This window comes from Chlamydotis macqueenii, chromosome 12, assembly GCF_036417535.1.
Source record: "Chlamydotis macqueenii isolate bChlMac1 chromosome 12, bChlMac1.mat, whole genome shotgun sequence".
Lineage (NCBI taxonomy): Eukaryota > Metazoa > Chordata > Aves > Otidiformes > Otididae > Chlamydotis > Chlamydotis macqueenii.
The window spans coordinates 1,915,516-1,928,852 of NC_141567.1; the positions used below are offsets into that span (position 1 = coordinate 1,915,516).

Sequence of the window (13,337 nt, forward strand, 5' to 3'; positions counted from 1 at the left end):
CAGTTTAGAGCACTGTAAAGTGTAAGTTATTTTTAAATGATCCTGTTTTAAAATAGGATTCAGCCACATGATATAACCTAGCATATTCGCATGAGACAGACAGAGGTGTAATCCAAAACAGCTGATAATCAAATGTATATTTATGTTAAACATAGTCAGCAGAATCTTGAAATAAAAAGACTATCTGGGCTTCAAAACTGAGAGCTTAAAACTTATTTACAGTCTTCACTAATTCAGGTCTTAACCAATTCACTTTACGAAATCCTGAATCTCTCAGGTCAATTAATTCGGTTTGTAAGTACAAAATAGAAATCAAATTACAAGCATTTTGACAGGATTTCATGTTTTAAGAGATTATCGGTGCATTTTAGAAATTCCCAAGAAATCACGTTCTGTAATTTCTAAACACCTACACTTGCCATTGCATTGCAGAAAACAGCTTTTAAGCTCCCCAATTCATAAATGTAATTAAATAATTACATTAGTGCTAATTAACATGAAACTGCAGATTATTTAAGCGCAAAAAACACTATTCAACTTCTTAATTATTCTTGTTCACACAGCATTTCCTTTTGCTCAGGCGCCCTAGGTGCAAATAAAGCATCCCATCTGCTCGTAATTAGAACTAAATAATTTCAGAGAATGTAGCTTATCATTTTGACTGCACATTTGATTAAAAACAGTGTACAAGCAATATCCTGGCTTATTGCTGTAACAGCAACAACACACACAGGCCCGTGTTTTCCTATCATTAAAGAAGACTGAAAACATTATCTGTTATTTCAGGGGGAAAAAATACAACTTTTTAGTTCATTTCATACAGATGAAAGCAAATTACAGCAAATCACCTCTCCACTGAATAGCGGCCCCCACATAATGACTTTATTTGCTTAATCCCCAAATTAAACGCCGTTTCGAGCGAAGGCCCTCTGTTATTACTCTCATCATGTCGAGAACATTTTCCTGCCGAGACCAATTTGAATAAAACAAGGGGCCTTCCTTGAACTCAATCAAGGAGTCATAATGTGGTGGGTAATAGAAGTTGCTGATAGATTTGCAGGCAAAAGTGTTATACCTAATGATGGGATATGGATAATAGTCCTCCTGGAGGTCCTGATGCGATTCCAGTTGGCTGCCAGATGCTAAAAATCAAGAAGAGCATTGATCAGTGACAGGAAGCTGTAGTGGATTCATCTAGTCAAACTTCAGCTGTTTTTCCACTGTACAGTTAAGCCAGGCATAAATTATATTAATTGATTTAATTACATACTTAAAACATCTTCCTCAATTAATTTAATTAGGTGGCTACATGAAGCTACTGGCAGGGGAAGATTAGAGGCTGCTCACTTAATTAACAGAATATGAATGAAAAAAAAGAAAGCAAACATAAATGAAATTGTGAGCACTAATTAAGAGGCTGTCTGCAAACTTAAATACTTTCTGACAAAGTGGTGACAGGAATGTAGACAAGAGAGGGATTTTTTTCCCAGCAAATTAAGTGCCACAAGGTATATATAAGGAACTAAGGTAATGCAGTTAAAAAATTGATTTTCTGACAGAACTACTGAACTCAAAGTGAAGGGACATTTTCAATAGAAACACTGCAACAGATTTTGCAGCCACAAAGGCTAAATTGCTGATGAAGGATGAAATATGATACTCGGACAAGTGTATGGTTAAAGGGGAAAAAAATGGAAACAGCTTATTGCAAGCACTGAAGCAAGAGATGTTTAGAAAAGAAGTGCTGCCGTAACAGCTGGTAGCACTGCACACCTTGGCCCTGATGTAAAAATTCTCCAGGTGTCTCTGACGTGATTCCTTCAGGGTCTTTTTCACACATGCCACGCGATTACGCAAGAGCCAAGAACTGGCAATCACACCTGATGCCCACTGCTGCTGCCTGAAATGGACGTAGGCTTTTCTGGCCCGATAACATCGCCATGTTGCTTGGATCTTTGTTGCGGCCATTTCAGTACCCCCTTGGCCTTTGTATCTTTGGCCAGGTCGATTTAAGATTTTTTCCACAGTTGATTGATTCTTTATCACTGACAGAATGTCGCTTTTGGTAGGATTCTCATTAAGCTCAGAGTCTGATGCAACTTCCGCCAGCTTTTTAGAGTTTATTGTAGCCAACGGTACTGCGTAGTCCTTGAGAAGCTTTTCTGTGTGTTCCAAAAAAAAGACAATGCTCCCCCACAATAAACAATAATGTTGCTTGAATGCCAGAAAGCCGGGAGCTTTCTGGTCTATTGTGCCATAGTGAACAGCAATGTCACAATCAAAGCACGGATCCTGTGAGGACTGACATGGAGACATTTGCAGGGGCTGGAGGAAGAGAATAGATAGAGATTAAGAGTAATTGCCATTGATCATAAATGAGTGGTCAAGACACATTATTACTGTTTATGACTTAACTGTGGGAATATATGCATCTGAAATACACCCATACTGATTTATACATCATAACCACAAAGTCTAGCACAGCTTTACCATAAAACCCATTGCCACACAAAGACCACAGAGGTCATGCACGATTATGAGCATTTTTACAGAAACACAGTGATGGCACAGAGGAACTATGCTTCATTTACCAAATATAAAAATTAAGCTCTGTGATTCACTGGACAGCAATCAGAAAGTAACTGCAATAGCATTCTTCCACTGAGACTGCCTCCACCTACCCCAGGAGAATAGGTAACATCCTGCCATATAAATGCAAACAGGGTGAAACTTGGAATAGAAATGTCCCTGCCTCTTAACAGAATTCCATATTTACTGATAACTTTATCCAGCAACTCATTAGCTCTTATTTTCCTTCTGCATGCACTATTTTCAAACTATTTTTAGGTAATTATTTTTATTTACATTAATAACTCATTGATCTCCGTTTCTCAAGTTTGCTTTATTTTGGATTTTCAGATCTCCTTTTTCATTTTCAGATCTCCTCAATGGCACAAAAGTCAAAAAGTCTGGAAAGATCAAGCAAAACTCCAGACAGTTTGCTATAGAACACAATAATTAGACATAAAAAGGAAGAAATGTCCCCTTTGCATGGGGATCAAGAACAATCAGCGAGCATTAAGCAGTCAAGGTCAAACTCCCCTATAGTCTTTTGTAAATATAAAGGGAAACACTACATTTGTTTAACTGCAGTGAGGAAGATTTAGATGAGACATTAAAAAACTCTTTTATAACAGTAAAGATAGTTAGTTAAGCTTTGGAACAGATGGCTTAGGGAGACTGTGGAGTTACTATCACCAAAAGTTTTCAGAACAGGTTAGAAAAACATCTGTCTGCAATATTACAGGTACAGGTAATTCTGCCTGGAGGTCTAGATAACCTCGTAACATCCTTTCTAGACTTATTTTCTAAGACTCCGTGAAAAAGCAGAAAAATTTAGGTAGAAGACTTGAAAAAGTAGAAACTGGCAATATACAAAGTATTTCAAACTTACTTGAATAGTTACTATTTACTGTCTTTGGTTCAAACCTTCCTGCACCAATTCTGTGATTTACAGTCACTTCCTAAATCATCTCTCATGAAGACAGTATTAAAAACATGAATAAAAACCTCATTATCCTCACTGTCTAAATACCTGGGTCTGAGAGGGAATCTGCAGCTCTGATTCCAATGGTTGAGCTGGATACATCCATATTGGCTTTGATTTCCTTGCTGAAACCATGGAGCTGCTGGGTGGAAGTGGTGCAATGTTACCTTTACTAGAGGAGTATGTGCCATGAATTGCTTCCTTTGCGTTTGGGAAGGTGACGGCATCTGTATTCTCAGGATCCACCTTATTACTAATCTCTCCTGTACCAAAGAAAAAAATTGATTGCAGGTTTCATTGTTAAAGTGCAATACTGGCATCAAACTGATACTCTACCACCTGCCATTAGGGACTAGCAGGCTCCAGTTAGCTCTTGTGTCTAAGTAGGTTGCAATTTTCAGTTTTAATCTATAATGTTCTAAAGTTTGTAATATGCCAGCCAACAGTATACCCAGGATAACAATGTCAAAATATTAGCACTTATACTCCAGGTTATTCCATACATAATTTTAGTTTCCAATCACTCCTTTTCACTAGGAGAACTTTTCAAATTTACAGGATTGCTACTGAGTCCACTGCTCCTTTTGCTTATGCTCCTTTCCATACTGATGTCCCACGCCACAAGCAGCTGTAGCAATAACAGTTTTGAGTACACTTTGTGTTAGGTCAGAATCCCATTGCCGAGAGTGTATTTACTTATTAGGAATCATTCATTTAATCACAGTGGCAAAATAGATGCTTGATCAGCTGTTGTAAGTAAGTCATTACTTAAAGTAACACTGGCTTTACGCTAACATCAATGGTCAGATCTTCAGATTCAGGTGCTTAGAATATGAGACATGCAGGTAGGAACCTACTAGGACTTCAGAAATTAAGAAGGACCAAATCCTCACAGGGATTAAGTAGTTTGATTCCCACTCAGTTGCAAGACACAGGATGCTAACCCACCTCTTTATGCACTTGTATTCTTAAGAATTTGAGTGAGTGCTCATCAGACAGCTGTTTCTTTGTGAGATAAAACAAGGACCTGAAAGTGAAGCTGGAGATGCACTGATGGTTGTTATCAACCCTTTGCACTCACCTACAGCTGACTTCTTGTGCTGCCGGTGAAATTCATAGAAAGGTGCTGCTTTGGACATAACAGGAGGTGTCTGGAGAGTTATCTTTGCTGCTGGAGGGATAAGCCTCTGTTCAGTTAGGCTCAGAATACCTACAAGATGATGACATTACTGAACAATTCATATACATTCCAGCTATTAAAGAAAAAGAATTAGTAACAACAAAGAAAGAATTAAACAAGGGCAGACTCAAGTTCTTCCAATTCCAAGTCAAAATCCGAAAAGCAGCAGTTTTCTTTTATTGAAAGATTCTTATCTTTCAATATTTTACCTTCAAGGAAGGTGAACTTTGTCTATAAAAACTGACAAATACATGAAACATATTGTGCTGATTCTGAGAAGAAATTATATGCTTGTACAATGGCAATTTAATATGCAGAATGGATGAGAATTAACTCTTGTAAACCACAATGTAATCATGAATATGGACTGATTGCTGTATCAGTCCAAGTGTAGATCTAGTTAAGATTGAATGATTAATAACCAGACATTAATCATGACCATTTATTTTTACCATGTTATTTAGTCATACAAGAACCCTCCATCATACACAATTTTTCTTTGTGGTAGCAACCAAACTCTGAATTACATGATAACTGACTCGGAGGATGACGCTCAACATAGAATCCTAGAATGGTTTGGGTTGGAAGGGACATTTTAAGGTCATCTAGTACATAACATATGCTATGCCCTAGGTTGCTACCACATGGAGCAAGTAGTCTGAAGTTAAGCTCTATCCTTTGCAACATTTGAGATCATAATTCTTACAAGTTTGGAGGTGGCAGAAAATTTCATTACCAGATACCTGCTGCAAACAGCAAACACCACTGCTTATGTAGCATACGTCTGGTGGCAACAGTACCCAGGCGAGCTTTTGTGACTCACCTTTTGTTATATCTTCTTCTAACAGGGGTAAGGAAGAATCCATGTGGTGAGAGGCAGGCAAATCCCAAAGGTTGCTACCTGTATGACCTTTCACTATCTTCTGACTACGCATCTAGGAAGAGACAATCTTCTTTTAACAAAGAGAATTCCGGGATTTACAAAGACACATTTTTCTGCTCCCACAATAATAAATAATTAATATAACTTCTTCTACGAATAGTTTCATTATGATTTAATAATGTACCAGTAGAAGCACTGCTTTTACTACTTATGAACATGCTATAGTATTGTCTACTGTCATTACTTTAGCAATTTAAAATAACGTTAATTAAATTCAATTGATGTCTTGTGACTTCTTCTATACAAAAATCAGTATCTTAGTTAATAAAGGAGTCACAAGAAGTTTGCTCTATTTTAATGAGCATAGAGTAGAAATAGTATTTCTTGACAGAACAGTCTTTAAATATCTAACACACATACACATGCAAGGAACCAGAAAGAAAAGGAAGTACTTTCAAATATGTAAATAAGTTTTCACTGGGAAGAATATAAATGGAATTAAAATATGTGAAACTACACACAAATGAGGGAAGAGTAAGTACCATAGACTTCTGAAGTTTCAGAGTTCCTCAAGGACAGCAGGGAATGACACAGTCTGATAATGTGATGTGGAAACATGTGCCACACTGCCTGTGCTAATGTGGGGATTAAAGCTTCCTTACTTCTCCAATTAACCTGCGGTTGCCTGAAAAAATGGCACCTGCTGGTTCTAAGTGCCAGGAATTCAAGCAGTGACACACATCACTTTGGGACAGTGGTACCCTGTGTCTTACTGTTACTCTTACTATCTCACATAAAGAGCATTGCACAGGGAAAATAGTATATTGCCACCTTATACTTCAGCATTACAAGGACAAAAACTCGGTGTTATCGTTTTTTCTCTCTTCAGTATCCTAAGTATCTTCAGTTTCTTTCTGACTAGGAATACACATTGGGACTTTCTGATTTAAAATACCAGGTTTTAATAACTGATTGCTTGTGTACAGATTTTAGTACAATAGGGTCCAGGCCATGACTGGGATCTTTCAGAATTATTGTGTCAATATTAGTGAGTAACATCAACCATCAACTCCATAGGAAGGGATAGGCAATTCTAAAGAACTGCTTATAATCCTAATAGGGAAATGAGATAGATCAAAAGCAACTATTATAATTTTTCCTCCCAATCTGTATAACAACACTGTCCACAAGAGACATTTGGGAGACAGAAAATATATACTCTTTATTGTAATACAGACTCTTTCAGAGAAATCATAGGCACTCATTTTAGTTATGGCCATTATGAAGCATTATGCTTTAAGGGATCTAGATGCATGAATCTTCATGTCCTTGTGTTCCAAGAAAACAGCAATAAACATATAGCAAAGATACCAGCTGGCATATAAGAGGCTTGATACTGAGAAAAAGGAATAATAAACTACACTTTTCTACTCACTCTCAGCCCCAGCAGCTTGTTGAAGACACAACAAAAATATATAAGAAGAAAGAAACTTAAATAGTGACTCCTTTTTTCGGGCCATTGTTATTCTATCTGTAAAGCAGCATTGATTTTACTATTGGTTAGTTTGATCCTAGTTTAAATCCCAGCAATTGTGTTATGATAAACAGCACTTTGAAACATATGTATTTCATTTGTGCTCACAGAGATGCAATAAGCTACAAAGAAAAGCAATTCAGGTGGAGTGTATGAGTTCAAAAGCAGCCTAGAGGCTTTTTGGGTTGTTTTTGTTTGGTTGGTTTTGTGTGGGCTATTTTTTAACTGGAAATTGATATTTAATTCTTCTTTGCTGTATCCTTTAATTTCTATAAAAGCCATGGCAGGTGTCACGTTAAAACCAGAACAGATGCAACCGTCATGTAATTTAAGTTCTCATTTACACCACACAGTGCCACTGTGACTCACTTCATTACAAAGTATGGGCAACACAGGGGAACTACGGAGCTGACCCAAAACAGTTACCTATGAACATTCCACAGCCTTCTTTTATGTTCTTTCAGCATCCTATTTACTGCATTAGCTGCCCTCTTAAGACTTCAGTGAGATATCAAAGCAAAATTTGACAAAATGCTTCAGTTATTTTCACTAAAATTAAGCCAACTCAATTACAACAACAAGACCTTAAAAATAATAAAAATAATATTAAGTATTGCAAGAATTTTTTTTTTTACTTTTAGCATCATTATATTATTTTATTAGCATTATTCAGTGACTTAACTTAAAAGGACATTTAAAAGGTTTTCAATATACTGCCATCTGCACAATTAAAAACCTTTACTCACACCTACAGTTTTTATGGCATAAACACAAAACACAGTGAATTCAATACCACATATTCCAGAACTGGCAGCTCCTAACTAGCATTTTCATGCTTGTAGTGTAGCCAGACCCAAACCATCATGGAAGCAGAGGATCACACCCTGTACAACACGAACCTGTAGGCACCTCAGCTGCTTCCTCCCTGGCAGGACCCAAGCAACCGTTACTGCTATGAGGTGATCGGAACCGCAAACATTCTCCTGCGTGAATGATGTCTTCTAGCGAAGTTTGCTATGGAGATTATAATTCAGCAAGTATACTTTACTGAAGTCAGCACATAGCCTGCTTCATCACGGGCACTTTTAAAGCACAGTTTTACAGGGCTGGGAGGGAGCACTTAATTTGCCGTGCAGACTAAGGCTTACTTGCCTGATAATATGCTTGGAGTGTGCTGAAAAACTATTTTTTCATTTCAAGCGCTTCTGAGCGTAATTAACCTGAGACATGAGAAAAACAATTCTATTACCCTTTCTGAAGTGTTTTTCTCCTGTGGATAAACCTCTCCCACTTGATTTTTTCCTTTTTGCTTCAGTTTAAATAGGGCATTTGCTGTAACACCACAGGGATTTTCTGATTTGTACCCTATTTGTTTTCTTTTTACCTAGCCAGCAATATTTAACTAGAGCAACTTATTTTTTTTAAATATGTTTATCAATGTTTTTCCCCTAGTAAAAGAATAGAGACTAGTATTAAATACAGAGGAAAGATGAGTACTATCATGTGTAAAAATTATAGTTTATCAACAAGAAAGATTAGATAGATGAGATTTGGTAAGTAAATATGAGAAAACCACAAAGCTGGATATGAGTAAGTAAATATGAGAAAACCACAAATGAACAGAGCCTGCTGATCATGCAAGCGGAGGAGGTAAGTTTTGAGCAGTAGGAGAAAATCAGTTCAGACTGTAAAAAACTCAACTGGTCTAAAGGCAGAGGTGCTAAGTGATTTTCACTCTTTACTCTCAATCACAGAATCACAGAATAATAGAAATGTTGGTCAGGAGGGATCTCTGCGAGACATCAAGTCCAATCTTGAGTCTACAAGCAACAATATATCAGGTCAGCTTTGGTTTTGTCTAGATAAGAATTACTATAGGATTTCATGGCATTTTATAGTTTCACAGTCTTACAGTCTAAGTGGATGTATTTTTTTTTCTGTGTTAATTTACACCCTGAGCAGCAAAGCAAGGACACAGTATCAAAGAATAGTTTCACTTACACTTCCGCCGTCTGCCAGTTTCTGTTTGGAAAAAGAATCTCATTCTGACAGTCAAGCCAAATAAGCTTAGTAATAAACAGTAAATAATGAAAGTGTTTAACTCTGGTTTCAAATAATATAATTTTGGTCATCCAAGTCTAAGAACCAGCACATGGAATTCAGTGCAGAAATACCCAATGCTAAGTAAAGGACAAATTCTTACCAGTGTCAGTGGAACTATTCAAGTCAGATGAGTCAAATTTGTAACAGTCTCTGTAAGAGATTTAAAATCTGAACAATTTTTAAGAATGGCTATCTTTTTATTCAAAAAGATTTATGAGTAGGAAAGTTATATAGAAAATTCAAGTTTGTCTTTCTCATTCCAATTTACATAGTCCAGCCTTTTATTTACCTATGATTAATACAGTGTCCCTTAGATGTAATACTGAGATATTATTTCTCTCAGATTTTCTTTATCTACAGAAAATAAAGTAAAATTTAAATGGAAAGCAAAACATTAAACCTTCAATTTGGAGCAACAAGGCATCTTTAACAATAGGTCTTATATGTTATGCTTACCTATTTAAGCTCCTAACCAGAGATGTCTCTGAACTGTCAGTTTTCCACGTACTTGGAAGAAATCAAGCTTTGCTTCTTTGATTGACTACTAAGTCCTCTCCCAGAAATTTACCTCTCAAAATTCTGCCATAACAGGTGCAAGAGAGAATAGATGGAGAACTTTGGTGAATCCCACATCTGCTTTTTGAAAAAGGCAACAGAAGCAGCACAGAAGGAAGTAAGATAGATAATTGCTGGCTTGAACTACAATACATTTTACTTGTGGGCAAAGGGCCAGCTTACACGAGGCAGAATATGCGGGACCAACTTATTGGAATTCAGGGGTGGGCTTCCATTCTTGTCCGGAGACAGCTGTAAACCAGCAGCCCATAGCATCACAATCAGGCACTGAGTTTTGTCAAGGAATGCTGATATGTACAGAAACAGCTTCAGCAGCTTTAGCTGCACCCCTACCTAGCAAAATGACAGTCAATCTCCAATTCCAGATGACAAGAACTGGATAAAAACTTAAAACAAATGGTGACCTTTCAAAAGATTAATTTGTTTACCAACAAAACGTTCTACGTTTTTCATCTGAGATGGGGGTGACCTTCACATTCCCATTTCTAGGTTGAAAGGATGCTGACTATAGTCATCTGTTAAGTTAACTCTATCTCACCAATTATATTCTTTTATTTTTAGCTACAAGAAGATTTTATTTATTTGCTGTGCTGCTTATTATGATCACACACCATAATACAGATGCAACAAGCTCATTTTGAACTACCATAGTGTAACATGGATTTGTTTAAGTCTCATTCTGCTACCACTGCCAAACTATGCTTTGACTGTAATTATAGCCATATGCATAAGTTTAACACACAATCAGGTTTTGAGGACCAAAAGACCTGTTTTTCTTCTGCAACTTCTTCTAGTCACTTGAAATGAAAAGAATTGTCCTGCTTTGCCTTACTTTATAATTTTGAAATGAATAGACTTCCAGGGATAAGCATGAGTGATGGCATGATGCAAATACTGAATAGGGAATGAATAACTGAGGAAAGGATTAGAATGGTTGTGCACAAATAAGGTGGCTTAAAAGAAAAAAAACCCACCACAACACAGCATCACTGCTAGCACCATTACAGCCACACTATGTAAGATACAACTCATAAAGGCAAGAAATCATCAACATATTAAATTCTGTCTCATGAATAAATTAAAAGGTTCCTAAGTTTACAGTATAATATACATTTATAAGAAAACAAGGACCAAAAAGTGCTAGTATAATTCTATAAAGAAGCAGCAGTTCTATGACAATTAAAGATATAGTTGTGAATCTTTTCTACATTGCAGCAGTTCATCAGAATTATTTTTGCTGCAATTCAGATTACTGTATGTTTTCCTAGGTACTCCATGGGAAGTATACATGTTTAATAATTATCTACTCATAGTTTTTCATTTGTTATCCAGATATAGGCTACAAAATGAAGCGATGCCCAGTCTGCCCATGGTGTTTCAAATAGAATTACAGTCCTCATTTTAAGATAACTACAGAACTTTGCAGAGGCTGAAGCATTAGTACTTATCAGACCCCAAAAAGTACAAAAGGGCAATAATTAATTGTTCTTAGTTTCTGTCATAAAATTCAGCATCAGCAATTTTATAATATCAAAAGAGCAAGAAAAGAAAACGTTTTTCATGAAACAATGAGATCCTTACTAATAATTTTTCAAACTACTCAAACAGCAGCAGAATAAAAAGTCCATGTAGATTTGTGCCTGACCTATCTAGTCACCTCAAAAGCAGTGTCTTTTTAATTTCATCACATTTTTAAATGCTTGAGCTTCCTTGAAAACTCAGATTGTAACTCTTGGAAAAAACCTGAATGCAGTTAACCAAGCAATTAGTTTTTAATTTACTTCAATGAGAGTCTTCTGGCACTGATTTTGCTGGGAGATGATCTTTGAACTTACATACATATGTAGGGCATGTACATGAGTAGACGCACACGTGTATGTGCCCGCATGTGTACGTACAAATATTGCCCTCTAATGGCTGATTAGTAAAAACAGAGTAGATAGCATCTAACATAATTCTTGTAGCTACTTTAATTGGTATTTTTTTCAAAACTAAAGACCATATAATTTTAGACCTGCACCTACACATTGATTTATTTCAGTTACTACTGGTGATCTGTAACTGTCATTCCTCTAAGTGCCAGGATAGATAATTTTTTGAAAAAGGCCTTAATTCAACCTTAGTAGTGGATTTTGTAAATCTAATTGCAAAATTTTACCCTCAGCAAAGCTAGAACATTTCAAAACGTGGACTGTGTAATGGGATTTAGAAAGCATTTAGTTCAGTGAATGCTGTAGAATAAATTAGAGATAGAAAATATCTACTTGTTTTATCAGCCCATTTCCCTGTCATAAATGGTTCCGTAGCAATTGTAAATATGTCAGAGAGCTTGACTGATTTATATGAAATATTTGTAATTTGCATCAACATTAATAAGTTTTCTCTGATCAGTATAGGTTTCAGTGAGAGTGGTAAAACACAGGGCTCTCTGCAGTAGCATAATATTCCTCTCTGTGAGCGTTTCAGAGTGGTTCTAAAAAGCTATTAGCCATGATGCTTTTTTCTAATTAACTCTGTATCACAGGGTTAGACAAATCACCTCTTAGTCTGGGCAACAGCTTTCAAAAATCATTTTTTATAAATGGCAGCTTACAACTGTGCCATTCACAGATTCTGTTTATGTTGTTTAAAACCAAACACCCTAGAACGTCTCTTACAGCACTGGCTTGCCGCATGATGCTTCTATTACACAAATTAAATTGTAGAAGAGCATCCTTGTGTGAGACCACAGGCATATTCTTTCATGTGGACCACAGAGCTGTGCTAAATTTGCGAACACAAATGATCTTTGGAGGGATGCCTGTGCCTGTTGTATTTTTTTAAAGCACACTTTGCAGAAAATGTCATCTTCATGTTCATTTGTTTAAGAGGAGCAGTGATCGCAGAACACAAATTTGGAAGAATCAAAACTTAATCTTCCACAACTTGAACTTTCTCAGACCAGAAAGATGAGAGATGCACGATTTGATGGATACTAGTCAGGGTACTCTTAGAAGATTGTTGTGGAAGTGCTCAGTCTCAGCTCCGGTAGATAATTGTTTTGTACCAAGGGAAACAGCTTGACCAGAAAGAAAAGAAAGGCTGTGCCTCAGAATACCTTGTAGCTCGACAGCGAGGACACTTGGGATCTATAAGACATGGAAATATCTTCATATAGAAGATGACCTTCACATTCTAAAGTGTGTGCTCCCAGCACCAAGCTAAAAAGTAGAACCCAATATTCCCCCCAAACCATGTCAGAAAAGAAAGACATAAATGACACCTAAACCCATGTTGTCACTCCAGGATTTTCATTTTCTTTCAGTATAACCCCTATTTTTTTTGATTCAGTGACACTGATTTGTGGTTGGTATCAGCAATCATGTGGCAGTATTGCTTTTCTTAAGAAAAGTAAATTAAAAAGAGCATCAAAACAAAGTACAAGTGTTTTTGACTCGTTCCTAACAATCCTGTTATCATTTGAAAACAGAATGTATTCTTGTTTTTTTAAGAAGTGGCCATAGAATGAACAGCT

At 36.6% G+C, this 13,337-nt stretch overlaps 1 protein-coding gene across 5 annotated transcripts in view; it reads right to left on the bottom strand.

The window, feature by feature from the left end:
• IQCH (IQ motif containing H) overlaps positions 1 to 13,337 on the bottom strand; it is a 63,905-nt gene that overhangs the window by 44,571 nt on the left and 5,997 nt on the right. For 3 of the 5 annotated variants that reach the window (XM_086757306.1, XM_086757310.1, XM_086757309.1), the window contains 5 exons: positions 5,551 to 5,662; positions 4,629 to 4,757; positions 3,596 to 3,810; positions 1,774 to 2,325; positions 1,076 to 1,142 (listed from right to left, as the gene is read on the bottom strand). In XM_086757306.1, the coding sequence (XP_086613432.1) occupies positions 1,076 to 1,142; positions 1,774 to 2,325; positions 3,596 to 3,810; positions 4,629 to 4,757; positions 5,551 to 5,662 (1,075 nt within the window). The remainder of the gene's footprint in view (positions 1 to 1,075; positions 1,143 to 1,773; positions 2,326 to 3,595; positions 3,811 to 4,628; positions 4,758 to 5,550; positions 5,663 to 13,337) is intronic. The other 2 variants (XM_086757308.1, XM_086757307.1) reach the window with 2 other exon arrangements.